Source organism: Fukomys damarensis, unplaced genomic scaffold, assembly GCF_012274545.1.
Source record: "Fukomys damarensis isolate Sample0158 unplaced genomic scaffold, DMR_v1.0_HiC HiC_scaffold_14, whole genome shotgun sequence".
Taxonomy (NCBI): Eukaryota; Metazoa; Chordata; class Mammalia; order Rodentia; family Bathyergidae; genus Fukomys; species Fukomys damarensis.
The window spans coordinates 52,573,265-52,595,336 of NW_022900926.1; the positions used below are offsets into that span (position 1 = coordinate 52,573,265).

Genomic DNA, 22,072 nt, shown 5'->3' on the forward strand with positions numbered 1-22,072 from the left:
CACTCCACCCCAGAATAGTCTTTCTACATTGTCCAAGCTGGCTCAAACTTGCAATGCTCCTGCCTCAGCCTCCCAGAGTGCAATGGTTATCGGCATGCACTACCACACTGGTTTTGCTTTTAATGCTGTAATTTAAAAAATTTTTCCATAATTTAATAAATTTTGGTATATCAAAATAGTTTTCAGAAGGCCACAAAATGGTTTTCAGATGAATACTTCATTACTTTTCTCTCTCTCTCTCTCTCTCTCTCTCTTGGTACTGGAGACTGAACTCATAACCTTGCACTTGCAAGGCAGGGGAGGTGTCAGTGTGCTAAATCCTTGGCCCTTCATTACTTTATCATTGAGGAACGGGAAAATAACAGCCATACAACTATACAAAGTGAATGCCTGGGGATTAATTTCTCAGGAATGCAATGAGATTTTTAAAAAAATACCTATATCTATTTGAGAGAAATTATAGCCATTGTATTGCAAAAGATTAAGGGAACCCACAAATATTTCTCGAGCACTGTCCACATGCTAGTACTGGTTTCGGAGTTGAGGATGCCACAAAAGACAGAGTCTGTCCTGTCCCTGAGTTTACCTCAAAGGAAGGTGGGGAGCAGCAGGGCTTAAAGCATACCTGATTTTTATAATGAAATTATAAAGAAATTAGCACAAATTATGTTTTCTTCACAGTCAGATGTAATTACTTGTGCTCAAGAAGTGGAAATGATGATGAAGCAGTTAACGGCCCAACTGGAACAATTGAAAATGACCATAAGAGCGAAGACAGCTGTCCCGACATCCCAAGTCTTTGTGAGTATTTGTCATCACTTTTGACCTAGTTAAAGGTGAATTTCCTGTGGAGCCCTATGAAAGTAGATTAGAAGTCCTTATAATTATATTTAATTACTAAAAATATAACATTAATTTTATACAAGTCGCTCTTGTTCTTTGTGGTTATTTTGTAGTGATGATCAGCTTTATGTTGAATGAAAGCATTCTCTTTCATAAGCCCTTGAAAGTAAAGGAAATGCAGGCCTACACTATGAGAACCAAAACATCAGTATTGGCTGTGGCAAAAGAAATAACCCATAGCATAGTGCTGAAAATGTGTTCATAGTTGCTAGTAGGAAATTTCCTCTAGCACAGAGATGATGTAACTTGTGACCTTTCTCAAAGGAAAAATAATAAAACCATCATTTGTTTACCATGCATGGACTTCTGTTAACTTCTGTGGACACACTTGGCAGCTCTTACCTGAGCAACCAAGTATAAAATGTTCAAGATGTATTGAATAGAGCATTTGAGACACTGATGAATTCATCCTCAATATTTGGCTTTAAAAACCAAGAAACAAGTTTATTTTTTCCTTTGTTCCATAAGTCAGTGATCTTTATTGTGAATAAAAAATATCTAAAATTTTTAACTAAAATCTTTAACTTGCAACTAACAAGACATACCTAAGAAGTATCTCTATACTTTCTAGGTTCTCATGAATCATTATTGGTCCATATAAATCTTCTACAATGATTTATATTTAGCCTTTTTAATATATACTTGGTCTTCCAGGTGAAGTGTTTGTCTTTCTTAGGTGATCAAATGCGTTTGGTGTTTTTTAAGTAAATTATAATTTGAGTAAAATAAAAGACAAATCTATTTTCTCATATCATTAATGAGTCAAATTTCTGTAAAGTTTATTGTCTAATTTTGTAAGATTTTTGACTTAAAGAGGAATTAATTCTTTATAAATGACAGTTGTATGTATGTATATGTGTGTATATTTTCTTATTTTTTTGTTTTATTGAGACACGGTCTCACTATGTAGCACGGGCTGGCCTTGAACTCGTGGCGATACCCTGCCTCAGCCTCCCAAAAGTTGGGCTTACGGGTGTGCACCACAAGGCCCAGCTACAATTTTATTTATTTTAAAGAGTGCAACAGTTTATAGTTTTACTACACAGTTACATTTTAAACCTTTTTATTTCTCCCCCAGCCCATTTTCATTGCACTGGCCAATCTGTGGATCAGCTTTCAGGATGAAACTGTTTTGATTAGCATCCTCAGTAATTTGACCACTCATCTTGAGCCATTCCTAGGTGCTCAAGAAGTTCTCTTTCCTGACAAAGTAAAGCAAGTTCTTCTTGAGGATGTGACTGTGAAAACGGATGCAAACAGAATAAAAGAACACATGGGTAATGGAAATCATTCATTGTTTCCTCTTCTTTTAAAAATGTATCTCTAGAAAAGTCACTTGTTTTACATTTTTCATTTTATAGATTTCTGATAAAGTATTAAATATCTTTCTTGATTATAAAGCATCAATGTTCACTACAGAAAATTTGGAAAACAAAAAATATATAAGCTAAGTATCTTACTATCCAGGAGTAACCATTCCTAGTATTATTATTCATGTTTTGGTTAACAGTGACTTTCTGTTTGTATGTGTTTCTATTGTAGGATTAGTGATTTTGTTATTGATATGATATGTAGTAGAAAAGGAGATTGATGTTTGCTATATTTGTTGAAAATAGAGCTCTAATTCTTTATAATGGTATTTGTCAAATATCTACCTCAGATTCAAGTCAAGAATTTATAAACCAATTAGTTTTGTCCCTGTCAAGTTAATAGAGCTATTTTTTTCTTTTTAAAGAAATGCTGTCTTTATCAGTAAACTTTATAACTTTTAGTTTTGGTCTCTTTCATCTGAAAGACAATTTAAAATTCATAAGCATACCAAAGTAAACTGTGGAACTTGAATTATTACCTAAAATGAACGTTTTTTTCCAGAAAATAAATTATATGATTTATGAATTTGTTTTCAAAATGTATTTGATAAAACTGTAACAGTGATTTTTTTGTTTGTTTTGTTTTTTTTGAGACAGAGTCTCACTCTGCAGTTCAGGCTGACCTTGAACTCATTATGTATCCCAGACAGGCCTCAAACACATGACAATCCTTCTGCCTCAGCTTCTCCAGTTCTGGGATTACTGGCATGTGCCATCACGCCCAGCTAGTGATTGCCTTTTTGAAACTATTAGAAATTACAAAAATTGAAAACTAAATCAGAGACGCGAAAGTATCCTTTCAGAAGTTGAAGATTTTACTACTCATTTTAGTTTATTAAAATTGAACACGTAGAAAATATGAAATGAAATTGAAAAGTTAAAGTAAGTTCAACGGTAGTTATTAAGCCAAATGAGGTTGGAAGATTACTTCTGACTTCCTAGATTTAGACTTCTTTCGATTTAGAGTTCCACCATGTATCACCTCTCTGTGCACTAGAGCACCATTTATCAAGTTATTCTCCTGTTAATTGAGAGAGCCCATATTCTTCTGAAAGAATTTAATTTACACCTCCCACATTTCATCACTGCTGGAGGATTTGAGCATATAGGAATAAAACAGATTTTTCTCCAAATTATGCATGCATTCACTGTTACTTGTAGCCACAAAATCATTTGGAGTATTTCTGTTTGGGTGTAGAACCAGGTACAGAAGTATGAAAAGCATTACAAATGCGAAAAAGCTCAGAGAATAATATTTTATAAATGTTTTTGTATAAAAATTTATTCAATTTGCTTATCATTGGAAGTAAACTAACTGACTTGAGGAAGAACTTTTTTTTTTTTTTGGTATTGGGGATCGAACTGGGGTCCTTGTGCTTGCGAGACAGGCTGTGGAACCACTGAACTAAATCCCTGGCCTGAAGAACTTTTAAAACTATCAGGAACAGAAATTGTAGACCTTTTTTTTCCTTATTTATTTATTTTAATTGATTAATTTATTTTTTGGTTTTTTGAGACAGGTTCTCATTATGTAGTTGAGATTGACCTGGAACTCACTGTGTAGCCCAGGCTGGTCTTGAACTCACAGTGATCCTCCTGCCTCAGCCTCCCATATACCTTGTTTTTAATATCAAGTTAGTAAGAGACATTTCCTTTATTCTTCCTGCTTAGAACATTTTCTACTGTTTTGAGACACACTTAGTATATAAACATCCAATTCAAAGTATTTTATCATCTATATATTATTAAGAGCACCGTTATATTGAAAGAAATTGCCCTATCTCTGCCGTGGTCACATAGCAACCAGTCTCTTCTGCTCATCCACATTGGTTTATTCTGTGGTGGGGATCAACACTTCATCTTTCAGAAGTTCCTCAGTCAGCTTTTCCCTCAGGAGAAAACCATGCGTGTTCTGAAGTGGCCTCTCCTCTGTGTTTTCTGGAGCAATGATCTACCTCCAAGTTTGCTCCAGCAAGTCGTGTTTGCCTTGGACACAAGGTTATTTGTACTTTCTGGCATGAATAGCCCTTCTCATAGATCTAGTTTTGTATCACATCTTTGTCAGGAAAAGTATAAAGCAATGAAAAGTTAATATTTCTAATGAGCTACTGCTAATTTATTTAGGAAAGTTAATCTTCTCATTTAATGAAAGTTTTTCCTGTTGTCTTTCATTTTAGAATATAGGGTCCATTTGTCAGATTTCAAAAAACTTGAATGGCTTTTCCCGGAAACAACAGCAAATTTTGATAAATTGTTAATTCAATATCGGGGATTTTGTGGTTACACATTTGCTACAACAGATGGACTTCTCCTTCCAGGTATATTATTGGAAACCGTATTACCCCCACTCCCCCAATTTCTTCTTCTGTGTGGTTGTCGTTTCCATTCACTTGCTCACTTTTTTGGGAGGGTGGGTACTGGGGATCAAACTCCAGTCCTTGTGCTTGCAAGGCAGGTGGTGGAACCACTGAGCTAAATCCCTGACCCCACTTGCTCACTTTTTAAAACTTTATGGAATTGGGTGGTGAACCAGAAAGGAACTACAGAGATGAACCAGAGAGTGTCTTTGTCCTGGAGGTGCTCACAATATAATCTGGTAGATTGACATGAAGAATAGGTTATTAGCAATAAGTAATGAAATATGTATACAGGTTGAATATCCTGTATCTGAAATACTTGGGACCAGAAGTGTTTAAGATTTTGGATTTTTTTGAATATTTTCGTTTACATAAAGAGATATCTTGGGAATGAGATCTAAGGGCAGAGTTAATTCATGTTTCCTGAACATCATACATTATAGCCAGAGGTAATCTTTACAGTATTTTTAGTGTGCCTGTGTTTTGACTTGTGTGAACTACCACATGAAGTTAGGTGTGAACGTTTCTATATATGATATCATATCAGGCTCAAAAGTTTTCAAATTTTGGAGCATTTCAGATTTCAGATTTTGGATTTTCAGTTTGGAGATGTTCAGCCTATATCTAAAAACATGGATGCCATAGTATTACAGAAAGGAAATGACTCAAGGCCTAATAAAGTATTCTAGACTGTTATAGTAAAACCTGACCCCTTAGGGGTCTCTGGACAGCCCACTTGATCATACTGTGTAGGAGCAAAATTCAGCTTATTGCCAGCAGCTTCCAGGGATTCAGGTCACCTCAAAAGTGTCGCACAGAACTTTACTCTCATTTTTATACCTTTATGTTTCTATGGGAGGGGGAAACAGCAAGCGTGATCACTGGGGAAGCAGCTATTCATCTAAACATAATTATATAAGCAAAGGGGCCACAAAGTGGGAGCAGGAGGTTTCGCAGGGCTTTCTGAGATCCCTTACTCTGGTGAGTTGCATTACAGTAGTGACTGTAGTTACAATATATCTTTCTTGGCAAGCATAGTCACACAATTAACTCATAGTTGACCATTTTTACACCGGGAGTCAATTTTCACCCTCAATAGTATTGATAAAAATATATCACATTCCAAAGTAATGACTGAAAAAGATTACTATAGATTCTTCCAAGAAAATGCCTAATAAATATTTTCTATCAAGTACATTTTCTCTGATCGATAGATATTGAAGCTTCACCCAGAGAGTAAATCAGATACTGAGGTGAAATAAATTATTATCCAAAAAATGTTGTGTAGATTGGAAATATCAAGAAGCATGCTATGGCTAGAATGGAAACTGTTTGAAAAAAATTGTTTCTTATTCATATCATTAACTTCCTCCTTCCTTTTCTTTTTTATTTCCTGTATTACTGACATGTCAGAGTTGGCAGTTGCTTCTATTCATTATAAAGAATTATTGGAATTGTGTGCATACATGCTAGAAAGGCACAGAAGCTGGCTCATTTTAAAATAGTATTACCTTTTGCATGGGAACTGAGATAATAGAATTCTGAGGTGCTTCTATGTTAGTCGTCTTTTTGTTACTGTGATAAAATACCTGCTATAAATAACTTACGAGGAAAGGTTTACTTTGGCTCATGTTTTCAGAGGGTGCAGTCCATGGTTGGCTGGCTTCAAGGCAGAAAGGCATGGCACAGGAAATCTAATCATCTCATGGCAGTCAGGAAGCAGAGAAGGGAAAGTGCTGGGGACAAAATATACCCTTTCTGGTTATGCTCCCTGTTCCCTAGTGTCCTACTTCTTGCAGCTAGGCCCTAACTCCTAACAGTCCATTCAGCACCCTAAATCCAGTCACTTTCCAAAAGCCCTACCTCTGACACATGAGCCTTTGGGAAGTCATTTTTGATCCAAATCATAAGAGAAAGTAATCAAGAGCCTGTGCAAAAAAGTAAGGAGCAATGGACTACATATAGTTTCTTTGCTTTTCTTCCTTCTTCTCTTCCTGACTTTCTTTCTTTTATTTTGACAAAAATAAGGGCAGGTAGTCCTGAGGAACACACAGAGAAACATGCATGTGGATGATGACAGAGCATGATGTGGTTGAAAGGCCATGGGCTTGGATTCAGTAAAGTCTGTTTTCTAGTCCCAGTTTGTATCATTGATGAATAAGGTGACCTTCAGCAAATCTCATGTCTTCTGTAGACCTCAGTTTACCCTTAGGAAAATTACAGGGATGAGCTAAGAGGCCCATATGGACACTTCCAGTTTCTACCACCTGTGGTTCTAAGAAAAAGGGAAAAATAAGAAAATAGAACTTGCTGGACTATGGGTTTTAGTTTCCTCTCTGAATAAGCTAGCCCTGACCACATTAATTCTGTTTACTGCATTATTTCTACTAACTACATTATTTCCTGGGCAGCAGCAACACTCATCACCCCTCCTTCCACTTGAGGATCTACAGAACAGGGCTTTGAACCCTGAGGTGACTGTGTGGCTTACCCTCAGGGTCCTTTTCCAATGGCTTCACTGACTTCATGGCCCCCACTCTGCTACTGGTTTGCACTGCTCCAGCAGCACTGGCTTTGCTGTTCTGGAACATTCTGAGCCCACTTTCACTTCAGAGCCTTTGCACTTGCAGTTTCCTCTTTATTGAAAGTTCTACACATACCCATAGCTGCATGCCTTCTTTTGTCTTTCCTAATCACCCAATTTAAATCACTCTTACCTCTTTGCTTTTACTATGTGTTTAACTTGCTTTTCTTTCCTTCCTCTTCTGCCTCCCTCCCTTCCTCCTGTAGCACTGGTCTCTCTTTAGCCTCTGATATATTTGCAATTTGTTGAGAATAGGTACTTTATTTTCTTCTATCTACTTGATGCCAAGAACTCTTCCGATAGGGTGTGAGGGCGATCTGGCTGTGACATCGGTCACCTCACGCACTAGTCACCAGGGTTGATTGAGCTAATCTGGCTGGCTAGGCAGATGACCCCTTTCTCCCTCGCTGCTCCAATTGTGTTACTCCTGAAGCTGTGCGCTTGGTCAAAGAGAATGATCACCCCCAAGACAGGAGGATTGTTTTCTCTGTCAGGGTTATGGGAGTAGCTGCACCCCACTGCTGGAACCTGCAAACAAGCTCTCCAAAACTCCTTAAATAAATATTTGTTGAACAGGGGCCAGGGATTTCGTTTAATGGTGCCTTGCAGGCCTTGTTAGTTCAAGGTCCTGAGTTTGATCCCTGGTACTGATAGAAAAAAAATTTTTTTGGTTCAACAAATGAAATTAAATGAATGATAGTATTACTGATCACTATATATTTTCTCCAAATATGTGAAAAATTTATAATCTATAGTCAATACTGAATCTTTTTACAGTGGGAAATATTTTGTAACATGCAAATTTGCATTTTGGAAAAACTGATTGTTGATAATTCTCGGAGTTATTTTACAAATAATCCTTTATGAATCATTTTGGCTCTGTGGAAGTGCTTGGTAAAAACAATCCTTTAATAGTTTATTTTAAGTAGTTTTTTTTTTTTTTTTTTGTACCAGGGATCAAACTTGGGTCCTTCACTTGCAAGGCAGGCAGCACAAACACTGAGCTAAATCCCCAGCCAGCTTAAGTAGATTTTTAAAAACCTGCCAGATGACTAAATTACATTTCATAAAGGATTTTTAAATATTTTTCATTTAGATAGTGAAAGTATTTTATATAAAACATATTTTAAATCACACTTTAAAAAAATGTACAGTTTCATGTAAAATATCATTTAATAAAATACATAATTTAAAAGAACATAATTGATAAGTTAAAAAGTAGGGAATATTTTATGGGTATCATGTAAACATAAATCACTTAATATTTTATGCCTAATTCAATTATTTTTCTTGATTTTTTTAGGAAACCCAACAATTGGAATTTTGAAATACAAAGAAAAATATTACACTTTCAATACCAGAGATGCTGCATATTCATTTGCAGAAAATCCTGAAAAATATATTGATTTAATTAAAGAAAAGGCCAAAAAAAATGCAGAGTTAATTCAGCTTCTGGAGCTTCATCAACAGTTTGAAACACTGATTCCATATTCTCAGGTAAGCAGGTCAATATTAAGCTTATGACATTTAAATATATTTTCTTTAGAAGTTATATATTTTTAAGAGTAATTCCTAAATCCAGACAGAAATAAGAATAGATCAGGGTTTTCACAGGTCACATGAAAAAAATTTACATCTAAAGATGGAAGCTAATGGAATCCACAAAGAATAATGAAAACAAGATATGGAGTTAAACTGATAAATAACAAGTCTGGAAAAAAACCTGAAAGAGAAAGAGAAGGCCTGATAGAGAAATCTGTAGTTGAATAATTAAAATTACAGTATGTTAGCCGGGTGTGGTGGCGCATGCCTATAATCCCAGCACTCAGGAGGCTGAGGCAGGAGGATTGCTGTGAGTTCAAGACCTGCCTGGGCTACATAGTGAGTTCCAGGTCAGTCTCAACTACATAGTGAGACCCTGCCTCAAAAAAACAAAAAACAAAAAAACAATAACAACAAAAAAAACTACAGTATGTTAGTATTGAAAGTTAGAGGTGCTCAGAACAGATAACACAGATGGTAACTTAACTTAGTACTGAGAGTTGGAAAACAATTTACCGGGTTTTAATTATAGTAGGCTGAAACAGCACAAAATGTATTTAAAGATGTGTTTCTTGTATGACTGGGTCTGATTTATTCATCAGACATTTGGTAAGCCATTTGCTGTGTGCCAGGAATATGGCATATGGAGATTACAAATTTTTTTTTCTTTATTGGTACATTTTAGGTATACAGTACAGTTACATTCATCATTGGGATCTTGTACCTTTACATGACAGGTCTTGGTTCTTATTTTATCCCCATTCTGGCAGCCTTCCTTCACCCCCTCCAGCCTTCCATATTTGCAGAGACTTTGTTTCCATTTTTTCCTTTTCTCTTATTTTTTTTCTTTTCCTTTTTTACCTTTCCCCTAACCCTCCACTTCCCCTACACCTTTAGACATTGTTTCCTATTACACAATATCAATTATACATTTTTATTCTAATTTGCACTTTTAGTTTATCACATCAGAGAAACTATTCAGTATTTATGCATGTGTGTCCTATTTTTTGCTTAAGAGTATGGCCTCAATGTGCATCTACTTAGCTATAAATGTCTCCAGTTTCTTGTTCTTTATGGCTGAGTAGTATTCCATTTTATAAAACAAAACAAAAAACACATCTTCTTTATCCAGTCTCTAGTTGATGGGCAATTAGGCTGTTTACAAGTTTTAGCTATTATAAACTGTGCTGCTATAAATATGGGTGACCATGTATCACTGTGGTATGATTCTTTTAATTCTTTTGGAAAGATACCCAGCAGGGGAATAGCTGGGTCAAATGGGACTTCTAATCTTAGTTCTTTGAAGTATCTCCATATTGGTTTCCACAGTAGTTGCATCAGGCTGCACTCCCACCAACAGTGAAGAACGGTTCCTATCTCCCCACAACCCCACCAGTATTTGTTATTGGTTGATTTCTTGGTAGCAGCCATTCTTTGTGGGGTGAGGTGGTTTCTCAGTTTTGTTTTCATCTTCATCTCTTCTCCTCGTTTTATTGTTGTTGTTTGTTTGGTACTGGGGATCGAACTCAGGACCTTGTGCTTGCAAAGCAGGCAGCAGAACCACTGAGCTAAATCCCCAGCCCCTCATCTGCATTACTTGATGACCAGTGATGTTGAACATTTTTTCATATATTTATTTGCTGCCTTTACTTCTTTGTCTGAGAAATGTCTGTTCATTTTAGATGCCCATTTTTGAAATTGGATTGTTAAATATGGGGGTTCTGATTTTTTTGGGGTTCTTTATATATTCTGGATAGTAGACCTTTGTCAAGGAAAGCTGGTAAGAATTTTTTCCCACATAGTAGGTTGTCTCTTAGCTCTGTTGGTGGTTTCTCTTGCACTGCAGAAGCTTTTTAATAAGATGAGATCCCATGTGCTAGTTCCTGTGCTACTGAAGATAAAGTCTTTCCCTAGACCAATGTCTTCAAGAGTTCTACCTAACTTATCTTCCAACAAATTTAGTGTTTCTATTTTAATATTTAGATCTTTAATTCTCTTGGATTTAAATTTAGTGCATGGTGAAAGATAGGGGTCTAGCTTTAATCTTTGCCAAGTTGAAATCCAGTTTTTCCAACACCATTTATTAAAGAGGCTCTTCCCTCCAATGAGGATGGTTGGCTCCTTTGTCAAAGATGAGGTAGCTGAGTGTGTCTGGAGTTGTTTCTCCTTCTTCTAATCTATTCCAGTGATCCTCAGGTCTTTTTCTTTGCCAGTACCATGCTGTTTTTATCAGAGTAGCTTTGTAGTATAGTTTCCAGTTCGGGATTGTGATACCCCATGACTTGTCTCTGTTGCCTAGAACGGCTTTTGCTATTCTAGGTCTCTTCTGTTTCCAAATGAATTTTTTGATGGATTTCTCTAGTTCAGTGAAATACACTGTAGGGATTTCGATCAGGATTGCATTGAATCTGTATAGCAGTTTTGGAAATATGGCCATTTTCACTATATTGGTTCTTCCTGCCCAGGAACAAGGGATGTCTTTCCATTTTCTTATATCCTCTTCGATCTCTTTTTTCAGAGTGTTGTAGTTCTCATTGTAGAGGTCTTTTGCTTCCTTCGTTAGATTTTTTTTCCTAGATATTTCCTTTTTTCGGGGATGCTATTGTGATAGGGATTATTTCCATAATTTCTCTCTCAATGATTCTGTTATTCGTGTACAAGAAGGCTATTGATTTTTGAGTGTTGACCTTCTTTCCATCTACTCTACTGAATCTGTCAGTTAAGTATAGAAGTCTTTTGGAGGAGCTTTTTGGGTCTTCTATGTACAGTGACACATCATCAGCAAATAATGACAGTTTAACTTCTTCCTTTCCTAGCTTTATTGCTTTTATTTCTTTCTCTTGTCTAATTGCTGTGGCTAATGTTTCCAGAAGTATATTGAACAGGAGTAGTGACAGTGAACATCCTTGTCTTCTTTTAGTGTGAAGGTTTTCAGTTTCTGACGATGTAGTATGATATCAGCTGTTGGATTTTCATAGATAGCCTTTATCAAGTTGAGATAAAGACCATCTATTCTAATTTTCTGCAGGGCTTTTATCATGAATGGGTGTTGAATTTTTTGTTGAATGATTTTTCTGCATATATTGAGATGATCATATATTTTTTGTCCTTGACTCTGTTAAGATAGTGTATTACATTTATTGATTTATGTATGTTGAACCATCCTTGCATCCCTGGAATAAATCCGACTTTGTCAGGGTGTATGATCTTCTTGATGACCCTCTGTATTCTGTTAGCCAGTATCTTATTATGGATTTTTGCATCTATGTTAATTAAGGAGATTGGTCTGTAGTTTTCTTTTTTAGCTGAGTCTTTCCCTGGTTTTGGAATCAAAGTAACACTTGCTTCCAGGAATTAATTTGGAAGTATTGTTTCCCTTTCAATTTCATTGAAATGTTGAAAGAGTAGTGGCAGTAGTTCTTTTCTAAATGTCTTGTGAAATTCAGCAGTGAATCCATCAGGACCTGGGCTTTTCTTCATTGGTAAACTTTTAATTACATTTTCGATTTCACTGATCGTAATTGGGGTGTTTAGAATTTTTTTATCTTTTTCGTTCAACTTTGGTAATTTATAAGTATCTACAAATGTGTCCATTTCTTCTGTATTTTCCATTTTACTAGAGTACAGGTTCTCAAAGTAGGATTGATGATCCTATGGATTTCTGCTGGATCTGTTGTGACTTCACTGTTTTCATTACTAATTGCATGGATCTGAGCCTTTTCTTTCCTTTTTTGATAAGGTTGGCTAAGGGTTTATCAATTTTATTTATTCTTTCAAAAAACCAACTCTTTGATTCATTTATTTTTTGTATCACTTTCTTAGTTTTCATTGCATTGATTTCTGCTCTAATCTTCATAATTTCCTCATTTGTACAAGCTCTGTGTTTTTCTTGCTGTTATTTTTCTAGGAATCTAAGATTCATCATCAGGTTGTTTATTTGAGCTCGCTGTTTTCCTAGTGTGGGCATTCACAGCTATGAATTTTCCATGTAGAAATGATTTCATTGTGTCCCATAGATGCCTGTATGTTGTATTGGCATTATCATTTCTTTGTAAAAACTGTCTTATTTCTTATTTAATTTCCTCTGCAACCCATTGATTGTTCAGGAGAGTGTTCAATTTCCATGTGTTTCTGAAGTTCCTATGGTTTCTTATGCTATTGATCTCCAATTTAATTGCACTATGGTCTGATAATATACATGGGATAACTTTAATTCTTTTGCATTTATTTAAACCTGTTTTACGAGCTAGTATGTGGTTTATTTTGGAGAATGACCCATGTGCAGCCGAAAAGAAAGTATATTCTGATTTTGTGGGGTGGAACACTATGTAGACATCTATTAAGTCCATATGTTCAAAAGCTTGATTCAGTTCTAGTATTTCATTGTAGATTTTTTGTCTATATGATCTGTCTATTTGTGATAGTGGGGTATTTAGGTCCCCTGCTACAAATGTACTAGTGCTTATTTGGTTTTTCATGTTCCATACTCTTTGTTTTATATAGTTGGGGGAATGAATATTTGGTGCATATATGTTCATGATTGTCATCCCTTCTTCTTGAATTGTTCCCTTTTCCAGGATGTAGTGGCCTTCATTGTCTCTATTAATCAGTTTTGGTTTGAAATTTACTTTGTGCGTGAATAAGATAACTACCTCTGCTTTTTTCTGGACTCCTGTCACATGGAGAACTGTTTTCCATCCTTTCACTTTCAATCTATGGGCTTCTTTTTGTACTAGGAGTGTTTCTTGTATACAACATATTATTGGGAGTTTGCTTCTTAATCCATTCTGCCATTCTATTTCTCTTTATTGGTGAATCAAGGCCATTGACATTGATGGTTATAACTGATATGTATTGACTTATAATTATCATGTTGTTGATTCTTTTTAATTTTTTGCTCCTCTCTAGTTTCTTGTCTTGCCTAATTGATTTGCTCTGTTGGGCCTCATGGTGTTGTGACCTTCATTGTCTTTTTCTAGGATATTGTTTAGAATTGCTTGTAGTGCTGGTTTAGTATTCATGAAGTTTCTCAGGTGTTCTCTGTCATGCGAGTATCTTATTTTCCTATCCATTTTGACAGAGATACATCAATCTAGGTTGGAGGTTGTTTTCTTTTAGGGCTTGAAATAAATCATTCCAGGCTCTCCTTGACTTGAGTGTTTGTGTTGAAAAGTCTGCTGTGATTCTGATGGGCTTTCCTTTTCATGTGATTTGTTTTTTTTCTATAACTGCTTGTAGTATTTCGTTCTTCTGTTGGGTTTCTGGGATCTTGATTATTACATGTCTAGGTGTAGATTTTTTTTGTGATCATTAGCTGTGAACAAAATCTAAAAATTTCTACCTGCAAAGAACTCATCCTATTACTGTATAATCTTTTTTCTTTCTTTGTATCTTTGTCATTGTTGACTTTCATATGATCCTTCAGGCTCTCCTCTTCCATTGAGTTTCTCTTTTGAAACTATGTGAAAATAAAGATTTTTGAAGTATATATTCTTTAATGTTTGTTTTTGCTCTTTTTAAATCAACATTTTAACTATGAAGCAGGTACACTTTGTACCTCTGATCAGGCCATAAGGGATCTAAGCAGAAATTAGAAAGGGAATTGACAAGCTGGTGATGGTGAACACAGAGGGTGGTCTGAACACAAGGGTGGAAAGATCAGATAGAGCTAAGGACTGAGTCATGTGGGAATGGGGTAAGAGATATAGTGGTCAGGACCCTGGACAGCTCAACTGGGACTCCTAGCAGAGTGCATCTAGTTTTTCTTCTTTGACTTTTTTGTTTGTTTGTTTGTTTTGTTGTACCAGGGATTGAACTCGGGTCCTTGTGCTTGCAAGGCAGGCCATGGAACCGCTGAGCCAAATCCCCAGCTGATTATTTTTTGTTAGTACAATTTGCAATACATAATCATTACATTTATCTGGGAAGTTGGTATATGTACATAATATTTCTTAATTATTTTCATCCTCTACCCCTCCAAACCCTCCCTGCTCCTTCCATTTTGTTCCCCTTCCCATTGTAAAGGCTCTATTTCTATTTATTTCAATTTTTTTTGTCCTCTTTCCCTATCCTCCATCCCCCTTCCTCCATCTCTTGTTCCTCTTTCCATTTGAAAAATCTCTCTCTACTTCCTATAGCTACCCTTCATTTTTCTTTTTATGTATAATTTAGATTTCTCCTATAAGAGAAACGATGCAATACTTAAACTTGTGCGTATGATATATTTCGCTTAACATTGTGGTGACAAGATGCATCCATTACCTATGAATGCCTCAAATTTAGTACTCCATTACATACAAATGCCACATTTTCTTTATCCAATCATTGATAGATATATGTTGATGGGTATATAGGCTATTTCCAAGATTTAGCTATTATGAATTGTGTTACTATAAACATGGATATGCTTGGATCAGTATAATATGTCTTTATCTCTTTTGGGAAAATACCTAAAAGGGGACTGTCTGGGGCAAATGGAATTTCAACTCAGTTTTTTGAGGAATCTCCACAGATTTCCAGTGGTTCTAGTTTATATTCTGATCAACAATTAATATGGGTTCTTTTTTTCCACAGTCCCACTAGTAGTCATTATTATTTGATTTCCTAATAGCAGCCATTCTTTCTGAAGGAAGATAGAATGTCAGTGTTATTGTAATTTGCATTTATTTAGTGGCCAGAAGTGTTCAACATTTAAAAAGTATATTTAATTGGTCATCTGTACATCCTCTAAGAAGCAAACATTCATTTCAGTTGCCTATTTTTTGATTGAATCTTTTATTTTAGAGGATCTCATATTTTTGTGTTTTTTATATATTCTAGATGTTAGTCCTATGTTTAAATTTTTTTTCCCATTCTGTAGGTTGTTTCTTCACTTTTTTCTGTGCAGAATCTTTTTACTTTTATATGATACTATTTGTTGATTCTCAGTACTATTTCTTGTGCAATAGGGGTTCTGTTCAGAAAGTCCTTACTTACACGTTTGTCTTCAAAAGTTTCACCTATTTTAAATTCCACCAGATTGAATTTCTGTTTTAACACTTAGATCTTCGATCTACTTTGATTGTAGTTCAGTACATGTTGAGATGTATGGGTCTAGACTCAATCTTATGCATATGGATATCCAGTTTTCCTAGTACTATTTGTTGAAGAGGATGTCTTTCTTCCAGTGTGTTTTTAGGCCCTTTATTGAATGTGTCTGAGGTTGTTTCTCCCTCCTCTGTTTTGTTTCATTGATTCACAAGTCTGTTTTTTTGTGCCAGAATCATGCTCTTTTTGTCAGTGTAGCTTTGTAGTATTACTTCAAATCTAGGATTGTGATTTCTACTTTCATTTTGTTACCCAGGATTATTTTTGCTATTCTGGGTCTCTTCTGATTTCATATGAATTTTTGTATTGTGTTCTCTAGATCTGTGAAGAATGCTGTTGATAGTTTGATGGGGTTTGTGTTAAATCTATATATCAGTTTTGGAAGTATAGCCATCTTGACTTTGTGGTTTTGTCTATCCAGGAACATGGGATATTTTTTCTCTTTCTGATGTCTTCTTTAATCAACCTTATCAGAGTGGTGTAATTTTCATTGTAGAGGTATTTAATTTCCTTTGTTAGGTTACTTTCTAAGCATTTTATTTTGCTTGATGTTATTATGAATGGTATTGTTTTCCTAATTTTTTTTTACTGGGATCATTATGAGCTTACAGAAATATATATATATATATTTGAGACAGGGTCTCACTCTGTAGTTGAGACTGACCTGGAACTCACTATGTAGCCCAGGCTGGTCTCAAACTCACAGCAATCCTCCTGCCTCAGCCTCCCGAGTGCTGGGATTAAAGGTGTGTGCCACCACGCACGGGTGTAACCTGCTATATTGCTGAATTTGGTCATTAATTCTAGGTTTCAGTGGGTTTTCTGAGTCTTGTATGTAGAGAGTCATGTCGTCTGCAAATAATAATACTTTGACTTTTCTTTCCTATATATATATATTCATATATATATATATATATATGAATATATATATATCCATTTTATTTTTTTCTGTTATCTGATTGCTCTGCCTAATATTTTGAGGATTATCATGAACAGGAGTCATGATAGTGGATACCCTTATCTACTTCCTGATTTTAGAGGGAAAAGTGAAAGTCCTACTTGATATGATATTGGCAATGTTTATCATAATGGCTTTTATAAGATTAAGACAAGGTCCTTTTATCCCTATTTTCAGTTTTTTTTTATCATGAATGGATGTTAGATTTTATCAAACACCTTTTCTGCATCTATTGAGATGATCATGTTATTTTTATCCTTGCTTCTGTTCATGTGATGGATTACATTTGTTGATTTGCATGTGTTGAACTATCCTTGCATCCCTAGGATGAAGCCTACTTGGTCATGGTGTATGATCTTTTGATGATTTGTTTGATGATTCTGTTTGCCATTATCTTGTTGAGGATTTTTTGCATCTTTGTTCGTTAGAGAGATTGGCCTGTAGTTCTCCTTTTTTGATTGGCTCCATATTTGCTTTTGGAATCAGGGTAATGTTAAGTTCCAGGAATGACTTTGGGATACACCCTTCTTTTCAGATTCATTAAAGATTTTGAGGAGTCTTGGCATTAGATCTTCTCTGAAGTTCTTGTAGAATTCGGCAGTGAATCCATTAGTTCCTGATCTTTTCATAGTTATTTTCTTCGTAGGTTATTACTGCTTCAATTTTATTGCCTGTTACTGGGTTATTTAGAGTTTTTAACTTTTCTTGGCTAGTTTTGGTTATTCACACATATCTAAGCATCTCTTAATTTTTTCTGAGTTCTCCAATGTTAGCATACAAGTTTGTGAAGTAGTTACTAATAATCTGAATTTTGGCATTGTCCTTTAAAAGAGAGTAAGCCCAGATAAATAACCTAATGATGTACCTCAGGGTCCTAGAGAAATAAGAACAATCCAAATTCAGAGCTTGTACAAAGAAATAAATAAAACCAGACCAACATGTTTCATCCTAGGGATGCAAATATAGTTCAACATGTGCAGATAAGAACAGAAATCAGTGAAATGGGAGCTAAGAGAATGATACAGACAATGAAGAGCTGGTTCATTGAAGGAATAAACAAAATAGACAAATCCTTAGCCAATCTTACAAAAAAAGGAAAGCAAAGATACAAATCAGTGCAATTACAAATGAAAAAGGTGAAATCTAGGTTAACTTTCAAATCACATAATTCTGCTTCCTGTTGTTGTTGCATGACATTTGCCTTATCCGATTATTGTTTCTCTGCCTGTGAGCCAAATGTTGGGTGGACATGTTTTGGATCAACCAAAAGGTTACTCTCAAAAATGTTCAATTTTTATTTTTCTTCATATAGTGCCAGTTTTCCTAACACAAGTTACTAATTATTATATGCTTTTTTTTTTACTAAAGATGATGCTTCTGTATTATATTAACAATTTTCATATCAAATGGATTTCTTTCTAATCTCTTCCAGTGGTCTGGTTTTTTTCCCTGTGCTGATAATACACTGTTATGGCTTATATCGAGTTGTTGCCTGAGCCTCATGCTCTCATAGGTGGTGTTTTTCCTAAATGGTTTCACCTAAGGCCTGTGATACTAGGATTAAGGGTGGTACTAAAGTAATACACTGATTGGAATTAGCATAGTTCTGTATGTGGATGTTGAAAGCTCCTTCCTGGGTGTGGTCACCACCAATCAAGGGAGAGAGGTAAGACAGGCTGCTACTTACTGCTAGCTGCCTTCTACCTGCCATGAACTGTTTCTGCTCTGTGATGGCCCTCTGCTATGCTGCCCTGCCTAAGAGCCAGCCAACCAGGGACTTAATCCTCTATAGATTGTAAGCTGAAATGTACCTTTCCTCCTTTAACATGTGGGTGTTGGTATTTTGTCTCAGCAATGGGAAGAGTTAACTAAGGCATACACACTTGCAGTTATTTCTTTGTAATACCATTATCCCTGGGTATCTGTATGATTGGTTCCAGAACCCTCAGATACACAAATCTGCGGATTTTTATGTTTCTTCTGTAAAATAGTGCAGTATTTTTATATGTTTCATATATACTCCCATACACTTTAAATCATTCATAGATTATAACACATAATGTAAATGCTAAATAAGTAGAGTTATACTGTATTGTCTAGGAAATGATGACAAGAAAAACATCTACATATTCAACATGTACATAATTTTTTCCCAAATATTTTTGCTCTATAGTTGGTTGGGTCCACAGATGCACTATGTACAGATGGGGAGAGCCAGCTTCATATTTGATTATGTACCTGATAAGGAAGCCCACCTCTTTTTTTTTTCTTTTGGTACTGGAGTGTCGCGAACCGGCGACGCAGAGCACTGTCCAGCAGTGCCACAAACCTGAAAGAGCAGCGGGGTGGAGATGGGGCAGAGAGAAAGGAAGGACGCCAAGACAAGAGTCTGATCAAGGCGACATTTATTGCAGGAAGGCATCAGCCTTTTAAAGGAAAAGACCGAACTATTATGGGCTAGGATTACCATAGTAACCTCAACACCTGTTCCACGGGAACGAGGGTTCACACAGGCAAGAGAAAGCAGGCTCAAGAAAAATTAACAACACTTGCAACTAATAATCATGATTCCCACAATAGGTGGAGGAACTTAACAAAATGGAGTTACAACACCTGACTCCTATAGATAACATCAGATCTTTAACAGGAAGCACCTGACTCCTACAGATCTTTGGCTGTCCGAGTTTCTCCCTTTCAGGGTCAAAACAAGTTTAACATGTGCAGTCCTTAAAAAGGAACAAATGTTGTCTTTCAAAAAGCCAGTGGGCCATGGCTGGCTTCCCACACTGGAGATCAAACTCAGGACCTCTCGCTTGCCAGGCAGGCACTGTGCCAGTGACATAAATCCCTGGCCCTGGAAGCCCTTCTCTGTCTTTATTTTTCCAAAATGTTCATGTAAGTTTCTTAGTAAATTTGCCAAGTACCTTCAAAAGTCACCCTAGGATTTAAACTAGAATTGCATTAAACTAAAATAATAGAAAATTATATATTCCCTCATTCATGAGGGAATTTGAGGGAATTCATGAGGGAAATTCATGAGGGAATTTGTACCTGTACATGATATTTCTTAATTTGTCCTTTTTTTTCTGATTCTCTTTGCCTTCCCTTTAACACTTCTTTTTTTACAGAAGCTTGTTTCCTTTTTTTCTTTTCTGTTTTTTAAATCTCCTGTCCTGTCCTTCCCTCCCCCTCCAATCTCCCTGTTTTGCCCCATTTGAACATGTTCTTCTTACTTCCCAATGTCTACCTTCCATTTTGCTCCTTATTTGCCCTTAGGGTTTCTCCCCCAATAGAAACACTGTGGTATTTAAACTTGTGTGTCTTATTTACTTCAGTTAAAATAATGGTCTTAAGGTGCATGCATTTACCTACAATTGACTCAAGTTTACCCTTTATGGCAGAGTAGTACTCCTTTGTATATTAATACCATGTTTTCTTTATCCATTCATTTGTTGATGGGCATAAGGGGCTGTTTCTAAGACTTACCTGTTACAGTTTCTGTTTAGAGGTCCCACAAAGCTTCATGCAGATGAGATGGCACTTTCTTTTCCAGAAGTAATTAAATCTGGAATGTGTGATGCTGGGGTTAAGGGCGTGTGATTACTAAAGCACTACACATGAGTGATTGGTTTGGCACCGCCCTAATCCCAGTAGTCTTCATAAGATAAAAGGGGCAGAAAGATGCTGTTAAACCCTCTTGTTACCTTTGCTGCCTTGTGTGTGCCTGTTGTTTTTCCTCTGTGAAGCTTGTTTGCCACCCAAGCCTCGGAGCCAGCTAATTATGGACTGAAACCTCTACAAACTGTAAATTTCATAAATCCCTACTTTCCTTTTTAACTTTGGGTGTCAGGTATTTTGTCTCAGCAACAAGAGAAAAGTAACTAACAAAGAAAATCAGTACCTGTAGTGGGGCCATTGCTGTGATGTTGACTGGCCAGGTACCTTAAGCAAATAAACTTTGGGAATCAATTTGGAAAGGTTTTGAGAGACCGACCAAAGAGGGAGCCCTGATAAGCTCTAAACTATATGGGAGATTTTGGTCAGAGTCTGGAAATTCAGAGTACTGATGGAAATGCTGCCCCTTAGGATGAGGCTCAGGAGTCCTCTGTTAAAGACTGCGTTGACTGCTACATCCCAGGCAGTGTATGATGTGCTTTGGCAAGTAATGTGTATTTTGCTTATGTTGAGAGATACTGCGTAGGTGGCAGAAAATTTCTGTGCAGTGTATTGTTGGGATGGTGGCATTGTTACTGTTGAGGGCTCTTGGCCCGATCTTCGTTGGAAATTAAGAGTGGAGAACCAGCAGGGTGATTTGAAACATTTGGCCAGAGGAAAGGCTCCAGTCAAGGTATGGATTGCAAGGATGAAACAGGAGAAAATGGTTGTTGAGAAGGAGCAGGACAATGGAAAAAATGATGTGAGGCCTTTTGCCAGAAGGAAAGAGTGTATTTGGAATGCAGGAGGTCCTTTGGGACCTCTTTTAGTGTAGCCTCTCCTGTTGTCAAAGTTATGGGAAGCAAGGATTGTGATTTTAATAGCTCTCTTCTATTAGGATTTTAAAGTAGTAATATGATGTTGATGTATGTGAAACTATTTTTAAGTACTGTTAAATTATGTACAAAATGGAAACCCACAGTTTTACATTTGAAGCCAAAATGTGGCAATGAGTGCTATTATAATTGTATATATGTTATTGTGGTATTAATGTAAATCTGCAAGATATGTTACCTTTTCACAAATTTGCTCCTGGAGACTAAGGTTAAGGAAATATGTCTGGTTATTAAATTCACCAGAGCTGGATTGTGGTGGATTAGCCAATGGTCAACTTGGAATGCCCAGCTGCACTGAATCAGTGTGGTTTGGGCATGGAAGACCCACCTGAGGATTGTTGCCAGCAGCCTAAAAAGAAACCTGGAGGGGAAGATGATGGGCTGTTAATTTTCTAGGAGAACCTGCTGCTGTTGGTTTTCCTGATGTGAACTTGGCTGTTCTTGTTGGGGGAGGAGTTTGGGACCTCATTGTCACTGGGAATGGTTGCTATTTTCGTCAGGGGAGCTCTGATCTTCACCATGAGCATCACTTCCTGGCTCCAGTATAGATCCTTCACTCCAATGGGGCAGGTTTTCTTGATTCCACCACAGGCCTTTGGGCCTTGTGCATATCCTTGATAAGGACATTTGTGAGTCCTTACCCTGGGCTCTAGGCCTCTGGCTGGATGCATGAAAGACATCACCTTGGACTTTAGGCCTTAAACTGCACTGTGTGGGACATT

General features: G+C 36.4%; 1 protein-coding gene across 4 annotated transcripts in view; it reads left to right on the forward strand.

Moving 5' to 3' along the window:
* Cfap206 (cilia and flagella associated protein 206) overlaps positions 1–22,072 on the forward strand; it is a 52,272-nt gene that overhangs the window by 18,738 nt on the left and 11,462 nt on the right. For all 4 annotated transcript variants that reach the window (XM_010633277.2, XM_010633276.2, XM_010633278.3 and 1 more), the window contains exons 8-11: positions 682–801; positions 1,982–2,180; positions 4,451–4,591; positions 8,518–8,711. In XM_010633277.2, the coding sequence (XP_010631579.1) occupies positions 682–801; positions 1,982–2,180; positions 4,451–4,591; positions 8,518–8,711 (654 nt within the window). The remainder of the gene's footprint in view (positions 1–681; positions 802–1,981; positions 2,181–4,450; positions 4,592–8,517; positions 8,712–22,072) is intronic.